General features: G+C 44.0%; 1 protein-coding gene across 1 annotated transcript in view; it reads left to right on the forward strand.

Moving 5' to 3' along the window:
* PPM1E (protein phosphatase, Mg2+/Mn2+ dependent 1E) overlaps positions 1–26002 on the forward strand; it is a 213337-nt gene that overhangs the window by 179226 nt on the left and 8109 nt on the right. Inside the window, exons 4-5 of the mRNA XM_075852944.1 lie at positions 150–338; positions 23273–23416. Coding sequence (XP_075709059.1) covers positions 150–338; positions 23273–23416 — 333 coding nt within the window. The remainder of the gene's footprint in view (positions 1–149; positions 339–23272; positions 23417–26002) is intronic.

Consider the following 26002-nt stretch of genomic DNA (forward strand, 5'->3'; position numbering starts at 1 on the left):
CATTTTCTAACGCTACTAGACACTTAAAGCAGAAATTCAACCTAGTAAGGGCCAATATGGAAAAATAAAAGCTGATAATCAAATGCAGAACAAGCAGCATAGTTGTGTTGATCTTGTATTTATAATTCTGTTTTCCTCCCAACCCTTAGGACCAAGAGGAGCAAGCTTACTTTGCAGTGTTTGATGGACACGGAGGAATAGATGCTGCCATTTACGCTTCTATCCACCTGCATGTGAATTTGGTACGTCAAGAAGTGTTCCCACAGGATCCAGCTGAAGCCTTGTGTAGAGCATTCCGCATCACAGATGAAAGCTTTGTAAAGAAAGCCGCCCGTGAGGTCAGTATGCAGAATTGTTATGGTATTGGATTATTATTTTGGTCTTGCAGTTAAAAGCTCCAGAACTGGACTAGTGGAATAATATTTTACATGCAGAGATATCCATGCATGATAAATATATAGAGACCTATGAAATATGTTTCTTGTCTATGGCAGCTGCAATCTTCAAGATCCATGCCCAATAAATTTACCAAACCCTTTTTAAAGCGAATGTATCATCAGCAATTTACCTAATATTTAAAGTGTGGCTGAATGTTCGACAAACTTCTGACATGTCTTAGTGACATGTCAGAAGTTTGGATTGGTGGGGGTCCGAGCACAGAGACCCCCACCATTCGCTAGAACGAAGCAGCTGAAGCGCTCTTGTGAGTGCTCAATTGCTTTGTGTCTGTTCGGCTTTTTCTGGAAAGCCGATGTATCGGAGTACGGGCTCATAGACTTTCTATTGAGTCCGTACTCCGATACATTGATTTACGGAAAAAGCCGAACAGACACGAAGCGGCTGAGCACTCACACGAGCGCTTCAGCTGCTTCTTTCTAGCAATTGGTGGGGTCTCCGTGCTCGGACCCCCACCAATCCAAACTTCTGACATGTCACTATGACATATCAGAAGTTTGTCGAACGTTTAGCTACACTTTAAGTCAGGCTTTCATAATTAACTTTTCTATTTTTCTATTTTTACATTTGTGGTGTGCACATAAAGAAAAATAATCTTGAAGTATTGGAGTTTTTACATTGCCCACTAGAACAGACACAATAGACTGAATCTTCCACTATTCTGTAGCTCACTGGTCCGGTTTACTGTGTAAACTGGGACAGAATAATTGGCCATCTCATCAGAGGGCAGAAGATTTAAAAACCGCTCTATTGTACTGCTGGAGTCCTAGATAAGTCACAATAGTAACATTTAACACACAGATAAGGCTCTGTATGCACCTTCCCTGTTATGATCTGGGCCGGCAGCGGGCGCTTTTTGGCCCTTTTACACCGGCGAATTATCAGGCAAATGGGCGTTCACAGTGTAAACAGGGCAACGATCAGCCGATGAACGAGCAAACGCTCGTTTATCAGCTGATCGTATCATTTAAATGCTGAAAATATTATCGTTGTCGGCAGCACACCGACACGATAAAAATGTTTGGGGATGAGCAATAGGAGTAACGACCGCTCATCCTTATACTAGCTCCTTGTGAATGGAGCAAATGAGCACCGATCAATGAGGTGACTCGTCGATCGGCGCTATTTTACACGGCCCATGTCGGGCCATGTAATATCACATTTACTCCATCACTTCCTAGAGAGTGTAATAGTCTGAGATTTGTCAATTGACTCTGAAGTTTCCAACATGCCCCAATAAATAGCTACAACATTTCAAAAACAGAACAAGCATATTAGGGCAGATTTACTATTCAAATGGAGACAGAACTGGCATACATGCTGTGCACCACATTTATTAACTGTTTGAGACACTTTTCTTCTGACGCAACAAATGAACGGAACCCGAGTCATATGTGAACGAAGCCTTAGAGAGAGCCTGTAGAGGTAAAAACTGAGTCATATAATGGACAAAAAAAAAGAGTTTTACCTTATTTACGCTGAAAAGACAGGTACGCTTTAACTGTTCAACTACATAATGGGACTCAACAAAGCTGTTAGGGATGTGTCTGCCAATAAGCTGTTTACTACTTCCAATAACAACCGGCAGAATTGTGAATGCAGCTCTGAACGATTTCACAGGCTGTAACTCAGCATCCGTACAAGAAAGTGTAGTTAAAGTTAAATGTGGACTATATCTATATGTCTACTGTAAAAATATCATTTACATGCATTTAATGGCAGGTCTCATTAATGTCTGCTATTGGAAAAAGTCTTTTAACATCCACAAAACTGGGATTACACTTCTTATAAAGAGATTAGGTTTTACAAGAATACATACACTTAGGAGTAGAACATATGTAACTATTCTCTACTGTTTAAATGTATTTCACTTATGTAAACATAACCACTGATCTCCCTATAAACTCTTGGTTGCCAATTACCATGACAACCAAGGAAGTCCATTCTGGAAATGACCCTTAAAGTGGTTATCCCACTCATTGATATACCTACATAGTGATACTTGCGCAGTTTCCCTCTTTTACAACATTTTCTAGGGACACCGTAAATTCTGTAGTTCGCGTCACAATGAGACACGCCAACACACACCCACGTAATTGAAAGTGCTCTCCCCTTTCAGTAGTGTGGGCTAGTCTTCCTGTCATGTGACCGCTAGATCCAGCAGGATCGGTGCGTCATCGTGTCACATGACCACTAGTGGGCTGCCGCTGTGACGTCCCAGGAGAAATTAGCCAGTTGAGCTGAATGGGGAGGGGGCAGGGATACATAGCAGGGATAAAAGTGAGATTTTATTCATGAAAAATAGTGGGATCTTGATTGTTTTTTTCTGCTCCCCACATAACCCCTTTAACCTTGAATTTTAAAAAAATAAAATAAAATAAACATTTAAAGGCATCAGCTGCTACGTGCAGTTAGTGTAAACCATGTATGAATGATTTTATGCCTTTGCTTTGTCAGTTTCTATCTGGAAGCCTCTTTTTATGATGCTTTGTATAAATGGGAATCCCTTTTCTTGTCAAATGAGGCTTTTGCTAACACTTCCACATGGAGAGTGACAACTTTACATTCAATTTAAAGACTGAAACTGACCATTGTACTGTGCCTCACACAAAGGACAATCGAATGTGTATGGGGCAGTCTGTCAATCCCTCGTCACCTGTGGCTTGTTGGATTTCTGCATTCCAGATTCTTAGTTCCCCCTGGATATAAGTGATGCCAGAGGTGTGCGGCAGCAACTTATTTCCCTCTGCCTATTAAAATAAACATGTATGCTTGGCCGAACCTGTTCTTGTTTATGGAGGAGTTATGCCCGCAGCTCATGTCTATGGTCAGATTTAACAGCAGAAATAAAGCCATAAATGAAGAACAAGACACCTAAGCTTGTAGTCAGCTGTTTAGTTTCTGCCAGATCTACATGCCATTAGCCAGTACTACACACTGGCTAAAGATACGTTCTACCGCAGAATTATCTTGTCCTGTTACTCTGTATACAATCTTGTATATTTGTTGTTTTTTAATCTTTTTTTAAGAAAAGGTATACATTTTCAGCTACTTTTCCACTGCTCATAAATCTCATGGTTTCTCACGTTTTGACTTCAGTTACCCCAATATATCACTAACCCCTATGTCACACTCAAAGGAGTCCAGGAAGCTTCTCCGCAGAGTCAAGAATTACAAAAAAAAGAAAGAAAAAAAAAGTTCAATCTTGCAAAGCTGGTGTTTTGGTCAGGAAAAGAAAACCACTGCTGACCACAGCATTCCCGACCAGAAACTGCTATGCCGCTCTATAGTGTGAGCAACCCACCGAACTGCTCCCTATACCTTAGATTCCTGGATGGCTGTGAGAATGACATGTGGGATTTTGTGGTTAACTCCATTCACCCCTACAGTTCTGAGCAGAGTTAGGCTTTAAGTCTTCATTGATGCCACTTTGATAGTCTGTCATTGAGTTACAAGTCCTTGCACAGCTTAAAGCAGTGTAGATATTAATAGTGTCTCCGTTTTTGAGAGGCCACAAATGATTATAGGAGGAAAATAAATTCAGACGGGTCCTAATTCTTTCATTTATCATTTTCTTTAAAGAGCTCTTTCTATCTTCCGCCTAGCAGTTAATTATATCTCAGATGTCAAGAGTGATTAATCCTGTGCAGATTTCAATTCTCCAAGAAGATTACCAAACAGCCCTTCTAATTCATAGGCTGGAGAATTCAGGTTTTATTTTAAATGCAACTACTGTAAATTATATAATCTGCAAGCTATATATAATATAAAATCATGTATAATGATCTGATATAACTATATGGATCCCAAACAATGATTAATGTCCTGCTGCTTCTCCTTTTAGCAATCCATCCTGCCTTTAGGGACACAACCTTTGGTATTTGCCTGGTGGATGAATATAGGATTCCATAGAATAGACTAGCATAGACATAGGGTCTCCTATTACACAGTCAGATGAGGGCTGATCAATGAGACAGCTTGTTGATCGCCGCTCGTTTGCACCTTTCACAAGGAGCTATTATCAGTAACGTATGAGGACGAGCGCTCGTCACTTCGAATGCTCGTCACTCCGATCGCTCGTCCTCATACTTTTTGATCATGTCAGCAGCGCATCTCCCTGTTTACACTGGGAGATGTGCTGCCGACAATGACAATATTTTAGGCTGCGTAAACGACACAATCAGCCAATCAACGAGCTGATCGTTACCCTGTTTGCACAAACGCTCGTTCAGGATAATTTCCCTGTGTAAACGCTCGTTTGCCCGATAATTGGCCGGTGTAAAAGGTCCCTTAGTGTATTTTTATCTCCCAATTTATTTATTTTTACAAGAGGTAGGAGAAGGAAAAAACACCACACCGTTTGTTACTCAATTTCTTCCGAACATGGCAATACCACATATGTGACCCTAAACAACTGTCTAAAGTTAAAAAAAATACGGTCTAAAGGCTTGTTTTTTGCAGGACAGGTTGTAGTTTTTATTGGTACTATTTTGGGGTACATGTGAGTTTTTGATCACTTTCTATTCTATGTTTTGGGAGGGAAAATAACGATTCTGGCATTTGTTTTTTATTGTATTTTAATTTTTTTTAAACTTCTTTTTATTGAACATTTTTTCCAAACAATTAAGTTTGTGGGGAAAACAGAAGGAAAGAAGGGAGGGGGTACAATGTAATACAATCAGCAGTCCAGAGGATAAGTTAGATTTCCAGTAAACACAAATTACACATCAACAAGAAATTGACGTAACTGGCCAAGCAGGATAAATAGATTGGAGAGGGGGGGGGGGGGAGGATAGGAAAACTAAATAACTTTCAATTTTTTATCTCGCTGTGCTTATGAAGGAAACATTGCAGATTAAACACTCACATTTGCTGTAAGTTGTATGCAATTCCCCACCCCAGTGAACTTGAAAAAGAAAAACATGAAATCAGGGATGGAGGCGTCCGCGGGAACCAGCCAACAGCACACATCCACCCCAACAGAACCCATCGTATCTATGCGGGGACAGGGGAGTAATAGTAAGGATATGAAGGAGCATGGCTCTCGCCCACACCGGACAACCACCAGGATCCTGACCATATATTACACGGGTGCAGTCCCCAGGAGCACCTGTTCGTGGAACCAGACCGTTGGTTCAAAGCATTTCCGTATTTGTATCTGAATGTTTTGTGGGAGTAATGCAATGAACGTTTCCCATGTCTCAAAAAACTGTTGGACCTGTAATTCCTTATGGAGTGAGGCCTCTACCCAGTCCATTTTCAAGAGATAGGATAATTTATCCAAGAATAATTTGAAAGATGTGGGCTGATTAGCAAGCTAGGTTTGTAATATGGCTTTCGTCCCCGCAGCCGCCACATAATGCAACAATTTGTGTGCCCCGGGGGAACACCCGTGAACTTCAGGGTCCATGTACCAAAACACCGCCCACAGTATCATATCAGGGACAAAATTGGTGAGGTGAGTAGTAGTGAATGTGCGTATGTGAGACCAAAATGTACGAATGTGCGGGCCCGACCACAAACCATGGTAGAGCTTGGCTGCCGGTGCTTGACATTTGAAGCAACACGATGAAGTGTAAATACCAATCTTATACCCGACACTTGGAGTCAAATATGACCTATGGGCAATCTTAAGTCGCATTTCCAGAAAACGGGCAGAGGGAAGAAGTTTATGTGCCTGCTCTAGAGCCGCCAGTATCGTGGTAGGAGTCAGAGTCTGATAGTCACCCTGCCATTTAGTTAGAGGAGTCTGGGATTGTGAATAATCAAGGGGAACATGAAGGAATTGGTAGTTTCTAGTTATTTGGCCCTTCGGGGAGTTGGGACTGGAGAATTTTAGAGGCAAATAAGGATTCCATTCCAAGTCTGGCAGTTGCGGTAAAACCTTTTTTATATAACTGTCGACTTGAAGAAAACTGAAGTGGTTGATGGGTAACTCGGGATATTTAGAGCGGAGTTCTGAAAGTGTACGAGCCCTACGGTCGTCCTTATGTACAAGCTGTTTTAGGGAGGCGATTCCTAATGTGTGCCATCTATAGAAAATTGCCCGTGGCTTACCATCCTGAAAAGGATTATTACAGATTAGTGGCAAGTGGAGAGATAACCGAGGAGAAAGCTGGTGATGGCGATGGATTTTCTGCCATGCTTTCCAAGTTGCAAAAAGTAACGGGTTAGCTCTAGTCTCCACAGATAAACCCTCATATGGGAGGTGCAGGAGTCCCGGCAAAGCCTGTGCAGAAAATAATCTGGAATCCAGAGTGTATGAAGTATAATGAGAGGTGCTCCCAAGCCAGTCCGAGACATAACGGAACAAGGCCGCCAGGTTGCACTGCCTAATGTCGGGGAAATTAATGCCCCGATTGGCGCTTGGTTGTTGGAAGATCTGGTGGGCAATGTGGGATTTCCCCCCTTCCCCCCCACACACACACACACAAATGTGCTGTATAAGTAGTTAATGCGTTTTTCATTTTTAGGGGTGAGATATATTGGGAGGGTATGGAAAATATATAGAAGACGAGGGAACTCCGTCATCTTAAGAAGATTGGCCTTCCCTAGGTATGAAAGGGTGAAGTGCTTCCAATTTGAGAGAGTCTTCTAATTCCTCTATAGAACGTGTGATATTAAGTCTGTATAGTTTAGCAGGGTGTCTGGAGATTTGGACTCCTAAATATTTGATTGCCTGAGTGTTCCATTTAAATGGAAAGGCTGTCGCCCAAAGGGGTCTAGAAGGCCCTCACAACAACAGTGCCTCCATCTTGTTTCTATTCAAATAGTATCCCGATAATCGGCCCACCCGATTTAGTTCTTCAAGAATGGGAATTAGTGTCCGCTTAGGGTCCGCAACTACCAACAGGATGTCATCCGCAAAAGCGGCTACTTTTAGTTTTAGATCCCGTATAATAAGGCCTTGAAAAGTTGAGGTTTTGGAAAGGTGACGCAGTAAGGGATCTATGGAAAGATTAAACAGAAGGGGGGACAGGGGGCATCCCTGCTTGGTGCCTCTAAAAATATCTATAGGGGCAGAATTATGCACATTGACCGCCACACAGGTCGCCGCCTCCACGCGAAGGGACTGAATGAAGTTTGTAAAAATAGAACCCAGCCCCATAAGGACCAGCACCTCGTCCAAAAACGGCCATGCCACCATATCAAACGCTTTCTCTGCGTTGAGACTCATTAACATAGTCACCGGTTGCGCAGAGTCCTGCATCGCGACCATAGTGGCTATTGCAGATCTAATATTTTTTATACAAGTCCTACCTCGTGTAAAACCCATCTGAGCAACAGACAAAAGATCAGGAAGGAAGGAAGCATTGCAACCTATCCGCCAGTATTCTGGCCAGTAGTTTGTAATCGTGGTTAAGTAACGAGATAGAACAGTATGATTGAGTCAGGGAAAAGATCCTTGTGTGGTTTGGGTAAAAGCACTGTGCGCGATTCTGTGAAACGGTGAATGGGCATGGAATGTAAAAACGCGTCATATAAATTAGTCAAAACCGGGATCAGCTGAGGCGCCAAAATTTTATAGTATTCTGATGAAAATCCATCTGGACCCAGAGTCTTCCCATTAGAGGCTGTCGAAATAGCTCGCCTCACCTCATCCCCCTGTATCTCTGCATTCAATAAAGCTTGTTGCTCTATAGAGAGGGAGGGCAATTCAACCGTGTCCAGAAAAGAGTTGATGTCTGGGGGGGGGGGGGGTTGGGGTGGGGGGAGGCCGTGGCCGTCCTATAAAGATCCTCCTAATAATCCGTAAAAATGTTTGTTATTTCTGTTGGGTCAGTAGAGACCAGGCCTGTAAGGGGACTACGTAGGGACAATATAGGCTTGTAGGGATGCTTTTGTTTTGTGAGGGTCGCGAGTAGCTTACCGGTTTTATTCCCCCATCTATAAAACCTGTTATCCGTAGATTTAACTTGCCAATGTGATTCAGCATGGATAAAGGCATTTAACAAATGTTTTGCAGTTGGGTAAATCTGCTGGTTGAGTGGGGTGGAATCATCTATATAGGTTCTTTGGGCCACTAGTAGATCCTTGTATAGGGCATCAAAACAGGCTTTCCGTATTTTCCGCTTATGAGACAGATATCCTATAATATGCCCTCTCATCACTGCCTTGGAAGTTGCCCACAGGAGTGGTACATTGTCCACATGGGGGGAGTTATCATCCAGATAGTTGCCCCAGTGCATGCAGAGATATTGTTTGAATTCCTCAGATTCTGCCACGTAAGCGGGAAACCGCCATATTCTAGTTTTTGGTGAGGAGCGTGAGATTGATAGTGTCATAGTGATCGGAGCATGGTCCGATATGGTGATGGGGTGAATCCGGGAGGAGGAATGGGAGTCGAACAAGGACATTGATATTAGAAAATAATCTATGCGCGAGAATGAGTTATGCGCAACCGAGTGACATGTGTATTCCCACGCACCCTCATCCAGTACCCGCCAGGGATCGCATACAGTGAGCGAATCCATGAAGAGAGCAAGAGCGGAAGTAGCAGCCTGAGACTGAGGGGTAGGAGGGGACCTATCCACGGCGGGACATTGCACCAAGTTGAAGTCACCCACTAATAATTAGGCTATGTCTAGGGCAGGGGTTTCAAGCACGCGGGCGCGGGCCGCATGCGGCCCCTGGGGCTGTCATCTGGGGCGCGCGGGACACAGAGCCGCTAGACTCTGGAATTCCCTGACATCGCTGTCCACATATGAACAGCGATGTCTGGGGCTTCCCCAGAGCCGGAGTCCCGTGCAGAGCGCTAGTACAGGCTCTGCTCCGGGACTCTGTGGAATTCCCTGACATCGCTTTCCATATATGGACAGTGTGTCAGGGTCTTCCCCAGAGCAGAGCCCCGAGCAGAGTGCTAGTATCGGCTCTGCTCTGGGACTCTGTGGAATTCCCTGACATCGCTGTTCATATATGGACAGTGTGTCAGGGTCTTCCCCAGGGCGGAGTCCCGAGCAGAGCGCTAATATCGGCTCTGCTCCGGGACTCTGTCGAATTCCCTAACATCGGTGTCCATGTTTGGACACGCGATGTCTGGGGCTTCCCCAGAGCGGAGTCCCGAGCAGAGCGCTAGTATCGGCTCTGCTCTGGGACTCTGTGGAATTCCCTGACATCGCTGCCCATATATGGACAGTGTGTCAGGGTCTTCCCCAGAGCGGAGTCCCGAGCAGAGCGCTAATATCAGCTCTGCTCCGGGACTCTGTCGAATTCCCTAACATCGGTGTCCATGTTTGGACACACGATATCTGGGGCTTCCCCAGAGCCGGAGTCCAGTGCAGAGCTCTAGTACAGGCTCTGCTCCGGGACTCTGTGGAATTCCCCAGAGCAGGAGTCCCAGTGATGTCAGGACGACAGCTGGAGTCACAGGAAGAGCCTACTAGCGCTCTGCCCGGGACTCCAGCTCTGGGGTTGCCCCTGACATCTCTGTCCATATATGGACAGTGATGTCAGGAGCAGAGCTGGAATCCCAGGCAGAGTGCTAGAAGCGGCTCTGTTCCGGGACTCCAGCTCTGGGGAAGCCCCTGACATCACTGCGGCAGCATCTACGGAGGGCACTGCGGCAGCATCTACGGAGGGCACTGCGGCAGCATCTACGGAAGGCACTGCGGCAGGATCTACGGAGGGCACTGCGGCAGCATCCACGGAGGGCACTGCGGCAGCATCCACGGAGGACTCTGCGGCAGCATCCACGGAGGGCTCTGCGGCAGCATCCACGGAGGGCTCTGTGGCAGCATCCACGGGCACTGCGGCAGCATCCACGGAGGGCACTGCAGCAGCATCCACGGAGGGCACAGTGGCACTATCTAAAAAGGGGCTGCCCAATCTTGACATGTGTGTCAGCCAAACGCTGCCAACTGAGCCGCCGGACTGCATTTAGCGACACTTAAACTGGAAAACTGGATTGTTGAAATAAGCACGTGGCGAAATATCTCAAATTTTAAACCTAGCGGTATTATTTTAGTAATGTAGTATTAATTTTATAGTAATGTAGTAGTATTACTTACTCTGCCGAGTTCGAGACCCCTGGTCTAGTGAGACCCAATATTATTTGAAGAATTTCTGGATAAAATGCCTGCTGGTCATGATTGGGAGCATAGGAATTAACCAACAAATAAGGGACATCCGCTATCTTTACGTGTAAAATGAGGTATCTACCCTGTGTGTCACTAATAGAACTTTCCAGTGTGTAGCGCAAGCCCTTTCTAAAAAGGATCGCCACCCCCCTGGAAGAGGAAGAATGCGATGCTGAGTAACAATCAGATAACTAAGGGGCCATCAATCTGTTCTGTGTCCCCGATCTCCAATGAGTCTCCTGTAAAAAGAGAATATCAGTTGAGAGCAGTTTAAGGTGATTAAGCACCTTCTTCCTCTTCAAGGGTGTATTCAAGCCATCCACATTCCAGGAGAGGAATCGGATATGGGGAGAAGTGTGATATGTGTCAGAAGTGTGTGTAAGTTGGGTACTCATCCCGTGTCACGAAGTTGGATCCAGATCAGATTATGAAACATCCAGCTGCACCCCGTGGTCCCAACAAGCCGCGTGCCCAGCCTAATCCCAATGGTGTGTGTAGCGGCGAGAACCATGCCCCCAGTCACCTGCAAGAGAAAAGAGTTTAGCACAAGCGAGAATAATAAATACAAAATAAACATGTAAACAATGTCGATGGCGAACCCGGGAGTGGGTAACAAGATATTTGCCATCAAAGAGGTAGAACGTCTACAAGTAACAATTGTTAAACTAGAAGAATATGAAGCATATGTCCATATGCCAAGTGTGAGAGCTGTCCTCTTTCAAAGACGTGAGTCACCCAGCACCATTTTCCTCCAAGCGAAGTCGTCATCTGGCCTATACAGGATCCTCAAAGAAGAGTGTATTGTCACGATCCTGCACCTTCAATTTGGCTGGGAACAAGAGTTGGAACCGAGTGTTCCTGTCATACATTAGACGGCAGATTGGGGCAAAAGCTTTGCGTTTCTGAGCGACTACTGCCGAGTAGTCCTGGAAGATTAGGATCTTAGAGTCGTGGATGTGTAGTTCCCTCTGTTGTCTGTAGGCCCGTAGGACTTTCTCCTTTATCACCCAGTGAAAGTATCTGGCAATCACCGGACGAGGTCTGTTATCCCCCGCATTTCGCCGAGCTCTGGGAGGGCCCAGTATGTGTGCCCTTTCTATCATGAGCGAGTCACCGCCAAGCTCGATGTTCAGAGCAGCAGGAAGGTCTTTACAAAGATAGTCCAGCAGTTGTTCACCAGTCACCTTTTCCGGGACCCCCACGAAACGCAAGTTATTACGCCTATCCCGGTTCTCCAGGTCGTCCAGCTTGTCTCTTAGTTCTTGATTAGAGGCCTGTAGTCGCCGTACATCTCCCTCCATTGCGGACACTGACGCATCTGTTGTTACAACCCTCGTTTCCAAGTCCGCAATCTTTTGGGAATGTGATGTAAGTTGCGCCAGAGCTGCATTAATAGAAGTGTGCAATACCTCCAGTCTTTTGTCAAAAATTGGCAACAACATCTTAGAGACCTCTTGAGCTACCATGGTGGCTTGATGTGTGTCCATCTCGCTGCTGTGCTGCAGACTGTATTGTGGAGACAACCGTGGTGGCTTAATGTCCCCTCCCAGCGACACTTCTGGTGAGAACTGTGGTTGTATGGATGAGGCTTTGGCAGATGAGGATTTAGGAGCCTGCTTGTCCCCATTAGTGCTGCTCTTGGACTTCTGCATTTCCAAAGAACGGGAGGAGCCAGACACCTGAGAAATCGGAGAGCGGGTAGATCTCCCCCCTGTAGATTTTGTTAGATATTTGTCCATGACACAATCCTCAAACAGTGATCAGGGCGAGCACCAGGGGGCGCTGTGAGCATAAACAGAGGGATATGATGAGGTGTGTCACATAATCATTGAGGCATTAGGAACATGGTGCTGCAGTCCTAAGCATGTGAAATCATGGTGAGGGGCCGCGCTGAACCATCAGTGAGTTATAGTAAGAAAAATAAGCAGTCACTGAACTATCCAGCCTCAGTATGAGATGATCCAAAACAGAACATATGCTCTCTTCAGCACTGATATTCCCAGTGCAATGCTGTGAACCCTGAGGGGCATACAAGGGTGCAATACAGGTAGATGGGTTTATAAATGGCCAGTTGCTTCCCCCTCTTCAATGGCCCAGAGCGTCAGGGGCACAAAACTCAGAATAGCAGGAGCCTGGGGATGGAAGCGGACGTGCACCGCTGCAGTGCTGACCCACGTGGCGCCGGCAGTCTCTCACAAAATGGCAGAAGCTGGAAAGATGCCTGCCGCCAAACAACTACTACCACTGGCCTGGACAGGAGACACCTCTCACCTCAAGGCCGGTGTTCTCCTCTGAGATGCAGGCCCCCCGACGATGTCAGCAGCCGGAGAGGAGCTTCCAAGATGGCCGCTGTCGCTGAGGTCGGATGTCACAATCCGGCGTTACACCGCCCAGGACTCCGGGGAGAGCAAAATGAGGAGCTCTGGCCAGGTAAGCAGACCTGGTAGTCCCTGTAGCAGCCCCTCGTGACGGTCGTCGGGCGTGATGGCGTCAGAGCACCGTGGATCCTGGCAGGCCGCGATGGAGCTCCTTGTAAAAGCGGCCATCCACGATGACCCGCCCCCGGAAGTCCTATTGTATTTTTTGAATGTGTTCACCGTGCGGGAAAAATAACGTGATAGTTTGGGTCACTACGAACGCTGCGATACAAAATATATGTACATTTTATTGATGTTTTCATTTTGTTCAATAATAAAAGACTTGATAAAAGAAAAAAGGGCGACTTTTTTTTTTTCACTTATTTTTTAGCCCCACTGAGGGACTTGATGGTCCAACTGTCTGATCTCTATTCCAATACATTGCACTTACCTATGTTGTGCAATGCATTAGAACGGTCACTCTTTCACTGACAGCAAGCTGATTAGGCCTGCCATAGGAACCAATCGGCACCACCACAGATCGAGTCGCGGGGGTGCCGATCGGCAGGCAACCACCTAGATGCCGCGATCGCTAGCTATGGTTTTGGCCATTATGACAGGGTGTCTGCTGTAACATACAGCGGACATCCGCTCCTGAGCCTGCGCCATTTTCTTGGCACTGATGGCCCTAATCGGCTTCCATACATGTTAGGCCTTTGGGTGCCTTAGCAACCGTCGGCACACCCGAGATAGCGTCGGGACTGTTGCTGATGGGCTAGTAACCATATAGATTTCGCGGTCGCTCTTGATTGCAGCATCTAAGGGGTTTATCGGCCAGATCGGAGGCTAGCTCCGGTCCTGGTTGTTACAGCAGGATGTCAGCCGAACATCACAACTGTACGTATGTTACAGCTAAGTCGTGAGCTGCGTAACTGTACGTGACATGTTGGTAAGGGGCTAATCAGTAAGTTGGGACAGGCACCAGGGATCTAAGATGGTTAAGTCGGGAGGTTTAGCAAGCACCGCTCCTGAAGGTCCTGTTTAAGTCTTTCAGAAAGTGTCTTAATTGAAGTCCCCCTCTGATCCATTTTCCAAAACTAACACCTTTTTACCGAGTGGAAAGCATGGTTACCTAGAATGGGAAACAAGGGGGATGGCGATCGAGAGAGAAGCAGCTTACAGAATCAGGAATTGAGCTGAAGTGTCAGTCCTATAATGACATGGAATCAGAAATAAGCGGTGTTCACTCTGGAGGTGAGCCATGGTAAATTGAAAAGTGTCGTGGAGGCTTCTTCTACAGATATCCAGCGCTAGTGCAAGGAGTGCCTGCACCAGTTTACTATTCTCGTATGGTGCGCTTCTGTGTAGTATTTGTATGGGTCAGGGAAAACTATGCCTCCCACTTATTTTCTTATGCAAAGACCATAATTGTCGTAGGGAAAGAAAGGAGGAGAGGTGGATGGGTAAGTCTTGGAAAAGGTACAGTAGGCATCTTAATTATACACCAAGCTTAAAAAAAGAGACCACATCGCCAGGATTCCAGACACAATTTAATAGTAGGTTAGGTTAGCGCAAAAACTCAGGAAAGATCCGACGGGAGCCAGGTACCCAGATATTTGATTGCAGTGGCGGTCCATTTCAAGGGGAACTTGACACAAAGTCTGGTTAAGCTGAGTGAAGATAGTGCAATTGAAAGGGCTTCTGACTCTTGAAAGTTGATTTTAAAGTTAGATAACAATTCGTAGTGATAGAACTCCTTCATAAGATTAGTGATATGGGTATGGGAGAGGCTCTGTCACCAGATTTTGCAGCCCCTATCTGCTAATGCAGCAGATAGGCGCTGCAATGTAGATTACAGTAACGTTTTTATTTTTAAAAAACGAGCATTTTTGGCCAAGTTATGACCATTTTCGTATTTATGCAAATGAGGCTTGCAAAAGTACAACTGGGCGTGTTGAAAAGTAAAAGTACAACTGGGCGTGTATTATGTGCGTACATCGGGGCGTTTTTACTTCTTTTACTAGCTGGGCGTTGTGTATAGAAGTGTCATCCACTTCTCTTCACAACGCCCAGCTTCTGGCAGTGCAGCACTGTGACGTCACTCACAGGTCCTGCATCGTGTCGGCACCAGAGGCTACACTTGATTCTGCAGCAGCATCAGCATTTGCAGGTAAGTAGCTACATCGACTTACCTGCAAACGCCGATGCTGCTGCAGAATCATCTGTAGCCTCTGGTGCCGACACGATGCAGGACCTGTGAGTGACGTCACAGTGCTGCACTGCCAGAAGCTGGGCGTTGTGAAGAGAAGTGGATGACACTTCTATACACAACGCCCAGCTAGTAAAAGTAGTAAACACACCCCGATGTACGCACATAATACACGCCCAGTTGTACTTTTACTTTTCAACACGCCCACTTGTACTTTTGCAAGCCTCATTTGCATAAATACGAAAATGGTCATAACTTGGCCAAAAATGCTCGTTTTTTAAAAATAAAAACGTTACTGTAATCTACATTGCAGCGCCTATCTGCTGCAATAGCAGATAGGGGTTGCAAAATCTGGTGACAGAGCCTCTTTAAGAGCGAGAATACTAGATCTTCGGCGTAGGTTGCAAGTTTGTGTTTATGGGAGTGTGTCAGAAAGGTTCAAGTGACAGGACAAAGAGGGGAAGGGGTATTCTGTATTTTAAAAGGTTCAGAGCAAAACCCATTAACTTTAACCAAGGCAGTGGGTCTGGTGTAAAGAGATAAGATCCATGAAAGCATTAAGTGGCCCAGTCCAATGTGTTTTAGAAACTGGGCAAGAAGGTTCCAGTCTAATCTATTGAAAGCCTTTTCTGCATCGGTGTATTGAATTAGCATGGAGATGCCCCATGTATGGGAGTACGCGTATGGGACATGATGTTCATTGCTCTCTTGGTCTTTTCCCTCGCCTATGTGTATGAGAGGTTGTAAATGGGGTGTGAGTCTAGAGGCCAAGATCTTAGCAAAAACATTTGTATCTTCAATTAGTAAGGCAATGGGGGTGGAAGCTGGCACAGCGAGTTGGATCCCTCCCCTCTTTAGGAATTACCGCCATGTGGGCATAGATAGTGTCTCTCAGCAGGTCATGATCTTCAGTCAGTGCGTTGAAGGCTCGTAAAAAGCAATATGAAAGGGTGGGAAGGAAAGGTTTGTAATAAAGTGTAAAACGGTCGGACCCTGGAGCCTTTCTGGTGGAGGTCTCCTTGATAGTCTGTGAAAGCTCAAGAGCTGTCAAGTGGGCCTCAGTAAGTAATGACCTGTTCCGAGAGGTAGGGTAATCCTAATTTAGTTATGGATAGTAGAAAGCAAGAATGAGCAGGAGAGTTAAGATTGTACAGACTAGCATAGAACTGTTGAAAAGTGTTGGCTATATGAGTCCAATCACCAAAACATCCTCAGTGAAGGCCTCGAAGGAATCATGCACCGTCTCCAAACATGCAGTCTGGTTATTGTTAGGGAGATAAATGGAGGCAACATTTTATATTTGGGAGGCTATTGTGCCCTTAACTGCCCTCCCCATAACCGCAAGTTTCGATGAGTTGCCAATGTGGAGAATGTGACACCAAAATACTCACTGCCCTAGATCCCGAGTCAGTGGAACAGCTGTGTTATCTATGGCCATACCTTAGGTCGGAAAGTTTAGGGATGCGGTCTTGTCTGAAGTGTCTCCTGAAGTAGCACAATTCTGCTCGGAGACGCCAAAGGTTGTTGAGAAGCATAGTCCACTTTTCAGTGGTGCCACATGGGCGCAACACTGATGCATCAAAAACGATGGTTTTGGTGGACACAAATCGTACATGATTGTGTGGATAAGGCCTAAGAGGACTCCCTTATTTTTGAAAATAGCAGATTCATAATATAATAGTCATATTTTCAAAAATAAGGGAGTCCATGGATTAATTTTTAAATTCTCTTTTGTATGTCCTTGATAGGGTTTAGTTATAATTCTTAATGTATATGAATAAAGATTGATCAATTCTCCTGTTAAATATAGGAATATTTGCAGTTAGTGGGAGTAGACCTATGTGGCACTACCTACAGGAGGCTGCGTGGCACTACCTACAGCAAAAAATCTCCTCCTCCTCATATGCACTTTGTGCTGTGAGGAAGAGCAGAGCGTGAGCGGCAGAAAACACGACCGTCACTAAGATCACATCCAAGTGACGGCTGTGTTTTACATGGCCTCATAGACTTCTATGGGAGCCTTGCAGGCATGAGAACCGCCCAAAAAAAATCTGCTGTGTGAATAGACCCACATGGCCGACTATCCATGCCGTGTGAATAGGGCCTAACCTGTTTATAGTTTTCACCAACCGTAAAAACCTAGAAATATCCTACAACTGCCAAAAGATTAAGACTATGTCAAGTTCAGTGGACTCTTCTTATATTCCATATTTTAATTTCATAACTACATCGCCCAGGAATGAAGAATGGTAAGGCTGATACCTTATCCCATTTCCACTCTTTGGACCCAGTCTTTCATCACACTAACATCCTGCCTTGAATCTTAATTTTGATGGACTTCTTCACAGACTTGCCACCTGTCCAAGGCTACACGGTCATATTTGTAGTTGATTGATTCACAAAGAACGATCACTTCATTCGCTTAAACTCTTTCGCTGCCAGGATAATTTTCACACTTTTGACAAATGCAAATAAAAACCGAATTATAAAATAAAAAAATCATATTCTACTTCATACCCATATTTTCTGAAAGTAGACACGTGGCATATTGTGAAAATGCCACCCAGCACTTTACAATCATGAGCGCCTTCATCCAAGTTTGCATTAAACCTTAATATTTTGTAAAAAATGCATAAAATTTCATATTTGTTGCTAGATTGGATTGTGGCGATACCAATTGGCTACAAACCACTAAGATACTGCAATCGCTTTTGATTGGGGCATCTAAGGGGTTGATGGCATGGATCGGAGCTAGCTCCATTCCCTGCCGTTACAGCAGGGTGTCAGCTGTAACATACAGCTGACACCTGTGGCTGATGGCGCAGGCTCAGCTCCTTTTTGCGACTGGAAGACTTCGGGCAGGGCCTAACAGGCTTCCGTACTTGGCAGACAGGAGGCCATTGTTAGGCCTTCCGTTGTCAAAGCAGCCATCGGTAACCCCGCCATTTCGTCGCCAGGGTAACAATTGGCTAGTAACCCCATAGATTCAGTGCTTGCTTTTGAGCGCAGCGTCAAAGGCGTTAATCGGCCAGATCGGAGGCTAGCACCGGTATTGGCCTTGCAGCAGTAGATAACGTTAAGCAATCACTGCTCTAAAACTTTGTCTATAAACACAGGAGCCTGTTAACACGATGCAATAATAGAACGGCAGTTCACTTTAACAGGCCAATGCCTGTGACTTAATAATTCGTCATATGGCGTTAAGGGGTTAATCAAGCTAAGGAGCTTCACGCAGACCCGAGAAGACAGGATTCACCTTTCTGTTGGCAACAAAGAATGGCTATCCACAATCAACCCGTTTCTCCGCTCTCCCTAAGAAATTAGCACCAGGATACACTATATGGACAAAAGTATTGGAACATCTACATATTACACGTACAGGAGATTTTATGACATTCTATTCTCATAGGCATTAATATGGAGTTGGCCCCCTGCTTTTTGAAGATAAAACAGCTTCCACTTTTCTGGGAATTTTTGCACATTTATCAAGAAGAGCATTTGTGAGGACAGACACTGATGCTGGACAAGAGGGACTGGCTCGAAATCTCCATTCTAGTTCATCCCAAAGGCGTTCGATGTGGTTGAGTTCAGTGCTTTGTGTGGGTCAGTCCAAAATCACCCAAACATGCCTTTATTGAACTCGCTTTGTACACCTGGGCACAATCATGCTGGAACAGAAAAGGGCCTTCCCCAAACTGTTCCCACAAAGTTGGAAGCATTCAATTGTTTAAAATGTCTTGGTATGCTGAATTAAGATTTCCCTTCACTGGAACTAAGGGGCCTAGGTCAACCTCTGAAAAACACCCCCCATAGTATTATCACTCCTCCACTAAACTTTACAGTTAGCACACCGCAGTCGGGCATGTAATGTTCTCCTGGCCAGACATGTTCATTAGACTGCAAGATAGAGAAGCGTGACTCGTCACTCCACAGAACACGTTTCCGCTGCTCCAGAATCCAGTGGCGGCATTCTTTATACCACTCCATCCAACGCTTGGTCATGTAAGGCTTACATGCAGCTGTTTGGTTATGAAAACCAATACCATGAAGCTCACGGAGCACAGGCTTGGTGCGGATGTTAATGCCAGAGGAGGTTTGGCACTCTGGAGTTATTGAGTCAGCAGTGTGTTGGCGACTTTTATGCATTCTGCGCCTCAGCAATCACCAAACCAGCTCTGTAACTTTCCGTAGCTGTGGCTCCTAAATGCTTCCACTTTGCAATAATACAACTCACAGTTGTTCGTGGAATATCTAGGAGCGAATAAATTTTATGAACTGACTTATTGCAACTGTGGCATCCTATTACCACGCTCAAATTCATTGAGCTCTTTAGAATGAACTATTCTTTCACAAGTGTTTGTAAAGGCAGACTGCATGGCTAGAGGCTTGATTTTATATACCTGTGGCAATGAAACTGAATGAAACACCTGAATTCAATGATTGATTAAGAGGTGTGCCCCAATACGTCCATATAGCGTATATTGGACCATACAATATCATCAAACAAGTTAATCCAGTCACCATTCATTCTCTATGGCAGCGCCGGAAATAGCCGAGTACAGCATTTGGCTATCTCCGGTGCTCCCTTAGAGAATGAATGGAGCGGCAGTGCGCATGAGCGACCTGCTGCTCCATTCAAACGAGGGGTATGGGACCCCTGTTCTCGTAAACTGTGGAGGTCCCAGCTGTCTGACATCCACCGATCAGCAAGTTACCCCTTACCCTAAAAATAGGGGGTAACTTCTTGCAACCGGAATACCCCTTCAAGTTACCTTCTTCAATAGCCATGTGCCCTGTATTCCATGTGTCACTGCTAAAACCTTTTCATCTCAAGTTCTGCCCCCTGCCACTAAACTTCCTACTCCTAGCCCAATAATAATTGGTAACTAAGAGCACGAGGTGGAAAAGATTTTAGACCACAGAAGGTACCATTGGGCTAACAATATTTAATTGCCTGGAAACAGTTTGGACCTGAGGGAAATTTGTGGGAGCCTCTTCATAATATTCAGACCCCCAGGTTTATCAAGGATTTTTCATGTTTTTAGTCCAGTTGCACCCAGTCTGCTCATTCGAAGGCCGCTCTAAAGGAGGGGGTAACGTCAGGGATTTCGCCCCAGTTGCCAGCTCCTTGATCTGCACTGTGTGGATCCTGTGTATGACCCAGCTTGTCTTTACTCCACTTGATACGATAATCCGTGTACTCACTTTTAGCCTGACTCTGCTCCTGATACTATTTTGTACCGGACGTTGCCCGTTTGTTGCCAACATAGTTCCATTTGACCACAATATTGATTAAACCCACGATCTGCAGCCCGACATTTTCTTGGAGACTATTCTGTGGACTGTGACGTGGGAATCTGACTGACAAAGTCTATACCCCCTTGCAGATGTTAAGGGTGAAGAAATAAGGATTCCTTAGACTTCGCAATGGGTTAGCCAGCGTCAACTCAAGAGTCCTGTCAAACTTCTGTACTGAAGCACAGCTCTCTTTCCAACAAGTCCCTTAGTGTCGCTTAATTCTATTCCCGCTGTGCTGTGCTACTCTGCATCATCGCTCTTGTGCCGTCACCCAAGTTCTGACTATACTAGAGTGGGACCAGCCTCCAGGTACATAACCGATAAACTGCTGTAATTAATATGAGGTAGTGCGTTAAAGGCTACGTACACCTTTTGAAATAACTTTAAATAAAAATGTTTATCAGTGTGTTTTGTGCAACTATCTAAATACTTTTTATTAAAAATAATTTTTACTTTTTGAGATACAGCCGCTTTGTATGTTGTATACAGAGCAACTTTATCCAGCGCTGAAACCAGAGAAATGTCTCTGACACAAAGGATCGAGCTGCTATAGATCACATCTAAGTTCATAACTTAGTCGTGATAGATTGCAGGTGGCTCATGCGTGTCAGAGACCCACAAGACCCGCTGTCACTGAACGCAGATTCAGGTCTCAGCACACAATACAGCTGCTCTGTATACAGGATACAAAGCAGCTGTATCTCAAAGTAAAAATAATTTTTACTAAAAAGTATTTAGAAAGTTGCACAAAAAGCACTAAAATATTATTTATTTATTTATTTTTAAATCAAAGGTGTACATAGCCTTTAAAGCTGCACAGAAGGAAGATGTTTGACTACGTTATTTGGTTTTATGTCTGGAAAACCATTACATCTCCGAATTGGGGCCGCGAAAAATGGTCCGTGTGTCGGACGCATTTCCCGGCCTGACCGCGATACAGGTGAACGGGACTACTGGCATCATAGACATTTTATGATGCTAGGAGTCCCTGCCTCCCCGCGAAACCGCTGTTCTCTATTGTATCATTTTGTTCAGTATGGAACAGCAGTTCCGTGGGGAGGCGGAGACTCCTAGCATCATAAAATGTCTATAATGCCAGGAGTCCTGTTCAGGCGGGGAAATTCGTCCGACAGACGGACCATTTTTCGCGGCCCGAACTCTGTCGCGTGCAATAGGGGTTAAAGTATTCTTAAGAGCAGGACAGCCATAGACAAGACAGGGTTTTGACCAGGGATATATTGTGCCAGGCTATTCAGGGGCTGGACTAAATATGAAAAGCGGATTGTAGTACCTTGAGATTTTAGAGCCAACAGCACCACAAATTGTTTTATTTTTCTGCAAAGACAGCTAAAGAAAATATATATTTAATAAAATATATATATGTATATATATAATAATTCAGCCATTTGTTACTTGTGGGCAATATGTAGGGTCACTTATAAATCTGTGTTATTCTGTAAAACATGTTAAGAAAACTATTTGTAATTTACATTTTGTAGAATTGATTGAATCTGCTTTCTGATAATCTGGAGATTCTACTAATTCAACTCGCAAGTGAAAAAAACGACTACTTTTATCTGTATACACTGCTTTTATGATTCCATTTTAACGTTTTGATCTAGTGGGGAAATTAATTTTAATAGGCAACTTCAATAAATTGCAAGTAATTTTTCACCTGAATAGACATATGCACTAGAGCAGTTTAGAAGATGCGTATACGTGCACAGTATTAAATAGCTTGGATGATATCTTGTGTACAAGTATTGAATTGCTTTCCTGAAGCAATATAACTGGCAGGAGATGGGGAGGGGTTAACTGTAAATATATTCTGTGCACGTGCCATATCCTCTCAGATTGGAGCAGATGTGGTGTGACACAGTGATATCTATCTGTGACATGAAGCTCAAGGTGACATTGGACAGAAACAAAACAGCATTGAGCTGTCACTATACTCAAAGATGATGTGCCTTGTACCTCACCAGCTGTGTCCAAAGGACATGTTCCAGGGAGAAAGGCGTCCAGTTGTATTACCTGAAATCACACATTCTCTGTACTCAGAAAATACTAACAAATAATGTTTCTTCCTCATCTCTGATCATTAACTGGATCTGGTCATAAATTTATCAGCAAAGATGACATTTTGTACAGCGTAACCCCTAGTTAATAACAAGACGAAGAGGTAGGCACTTGTGACCCCAGCCGATCTACTTGTGGCTTGGACTCGTGCATATGGCACTGCATTACAGGACTTTAATACAATATGGACCTGTACGGACTGTGTGCTGCCATATGACGCTCCTCTAAGGCGCCACACTATCTGACTACCGTATTCTACATAGTTCTGAATGAAATATTTTGCAGGCCAATAAGAAAATTTCTCAATTCATATATTTTTCATGTAGCCATTGTTCATATCAATTGAGTAATTATTCATGACACATATTATGACATTATTTATGTTATGTCACGTCATGGTTATATGTTCTATATCATAATTGATTATCTGGAAAGGTATGAAAAGTGGATATTCAACACAATGACAAGCCTCTAACTATTTGAAATGTTGTGATCGCCGCTTCGCTCTGTTTAGAATTGAAACTAATGTCATTATGTCCATAGTGACAGCACATAAAGTGGATATGGATGTCATCACCTTCATTTCTAAACAAAGAGGAAGCGGGAGTGGTGGTACAGGAACCAGATTGTTGAGCATATTACGTTTTCTTTTTATATTTTAGCCCTATTCTTAAAACCCCTTTACTTTTTTATTAATAATTTATGTAAGGCTTAATGCACCGGTGAGATTTTTGTTGTATCGTTTTTATTTTTCAATTCTATTTCAAGTAAATGTAGGTATTCTCTCATTTTTGGCCTAGAACCTACGATGCGGTACAACTGGTGTGGTGACCTTTATCCGCGGCAACATGCTGCACGTGGCCTGGTTGGGAGATTCACAGGTGATGCTAGTACGGAGAGGACAAGCTGTGGAATTAATGAAACCACATAAACCGGACAGAGAGGTGAGGACTAACACTTGATTTATCACTTCTGTACGGTGGGACCTTTTAAATTAAAGTTTCATTAATATCTATAATGGTTCAGTACTCTTGTATATTTTGATTTAGCTATAATTTGGGATGCTATTTTTTAAGTTTTTCCATCGTCTCATTCCAAGAGCTATAACTTTTTTATATTTGCGTTGACATAGCTGTATAAGGTCTTGTTTTTTTGCGGGACAAGTTGTATTTTTTAATAGCACCATTTTTGGGTACATATAATGTAACTTTTATTGAGGTTTTTTTTGGGGAGGGAATAGAAAAAAAATCAGCAACTTCGCCACTTTTTTGCATCCTAAATTTACGCCGTTTATCGTGGGGTATAAATAACACAATCATTTTGTTCAGCGGGTCATTACGATACCAAGTTTATATTGATTTTTTTTTATGTTTTACTACGTTTACACAGCAAAAACACTTTTTTTTCAAAATTATTTGTTTTTGTGCCTCCATATTTGAAGAGTCATAACTTTTTTTTTTTTTTTCTGTCGACGCAGCCGTATGAGGGTTGTTTTTTTTGCGGGACAACTTTTTTTTGGTACCATTTTGGAGTACGTGCGACTTTATAAAAAATTTTAAGGCAGGATTCACAAAAAACAGCAATTCTTGCATTGTTTTTTACGGCGTTCGCCGAGCGGGTTAAAGGGAATGTGTCGCTAGAATTATTTTTATTTTTTTTAGTTAAACAGTTAGGATATAAATGGTTAGACAATTTATAATATTTCCCTGTGCTGGTCACTAGAGGGAGCAATTCCCAAAATTGCAGCATTGGCATGTGGTAAAGCAACCACATTGCTTTATGCTGCAAAATTTGAGAAGACACACTCGCTCTAGCATCCTCAAACAATCCCCCCTTCTTTATCCTGGCTAGTGCCAGGAGAAAGGAGGGGATTGAATGTTCAAACCTCCTACACTGTGTGCCGCCATTTTTTGAGCGAATACACAGTGTAGTAGGCTTACAAACAGTGGTAATCACACACTAAAACACGAACATACACAGACATAACTTACCTGCTCCTGCCGCCGCCGCTCCCTCCACTCGCTTCAGAACACATGTCCGGAAGCCGTGACCGGAAGTAGTCATCTTACTGTCCGGCCGCGGCTCCCGGTCCACAAGAAAATGGCACCGGGATGTCGCTCGGCCGAAGACCTTCCATTTGGACTGTGTGGGAGCGGCGCATGTGCCGTTCCCACACAGACGGCGTACACCATAGTGAATGCGAACGGCTCCCGTTCGCATTCTCTATGGGGATGTATGTGCCGTATTCCATCTCTGTATGTGTCGTTAATCGACACACACAGAGATGAAAGAAAAAATGGCAGCCCCCATAGAGCAGTAAAAGTTATAAAAAAAAAAAGAAGTAAAACACAAACACACAAATAAATACAATTTATTTTAAAAAAAAACAAACACTAAAAGCGAATTTTTTTTTCGCGACACCCATCCTTTAAATAATTAATAGCTTTATAGTTGCAGTTGTTACAGACGCAGCGATACCAAATATATGTAACTTTATTATTAAAAAATAAAGTAAAGTTAAAGCAATGACAATTTGGGGTAAGTTAGCTCATAGAATCGCCATCCCTGTGGTCAAGATGGTTGGCACACTTGCACATTTTCACTCCAGCACAGTGGATTTCGTTTGAAACTAGCCGCAACCAGCTTTAGGGTATGTGCACACGTAGTGTTTTCAGGTATATTTCGTGGCGTTTACGCCTCGAAAAAACACCCGAAAAAACGGAAGGAGAACGTCTACAAACATTTACCCATTGATTTCAATGGGAAATATGGCGTTCTGTTTCGATGGGGCGTTTTTTACGCCTCATTTTCGGAAAACGGCACGTAAAAAGACGCCCCCGAAAACAAAGTGCATGTCACTTCTTGAGCCGTTTTGGAGCCGTTTTTCATTGACTCTATAGAAAAACAGCTCCAAAAACGCAGCAAAAAATGCGAGTTGTTTAAAAATCGTGTGCACATACCCTTATTGTCTTCACACCTGAAAGGCAGTTTTACAAAAAAACAGTACAAAATAAACCCTAGGCCGTCCAGCCTCTAACTAAACATATAGTTTTCCTCTCTATCAGGGTGCCCAGCACCTCACAACAAACATGTGTTCTTACCAGAACTTTTGACTCCCACAGTCTGGCAATGACTGTCTTATTCAGACTGGGAGCATTGTGTGAATAGATCACACCTTTCTTAAAGGAGCCTTCTCAGATGGCCACTCCAGCAACCCGTACATTTCCAGGTTTCTTACATAATAAATATGGAGAAAGTACACTTACTCCAGTAACATTTATTTTAATTATTACATTCGGGGCCCAAATCCTGGTTCTTAGTAGCTGCACTGCTACAACTTATTATTTTTTTTTTTTGTTCAAAAAAGTTTATTATTATTACAAACTTAAAGAGGCTCTGTCACCAGATTTTGCAACCCCTATCTGCTATTGCAGCAGATCGGCGCTGCAATGTAGATAAGAGTAACGTTTTTATTTTTAAAAAACGAGCATTTTTGGCCAAGTTATGACCATTTTTGTATTTATGCAAAT

Source organism: Rhinoderma darwinii, chromosome 2 (assembly GCF_050947455.1).
Source record: "Rhinoderma darwinii isolate aRhiDar2 chromosome 2, aRhiDar2.hap1, whole genome shotgun sequence".
NCBI classification, from domain to species: domain Eukaryota; kingdom Metazoa; phylum Chordata; class Amphibia; order Anura; family Rhinodermatidae; genus Rhinoderma; species Rhinoderma darwinii.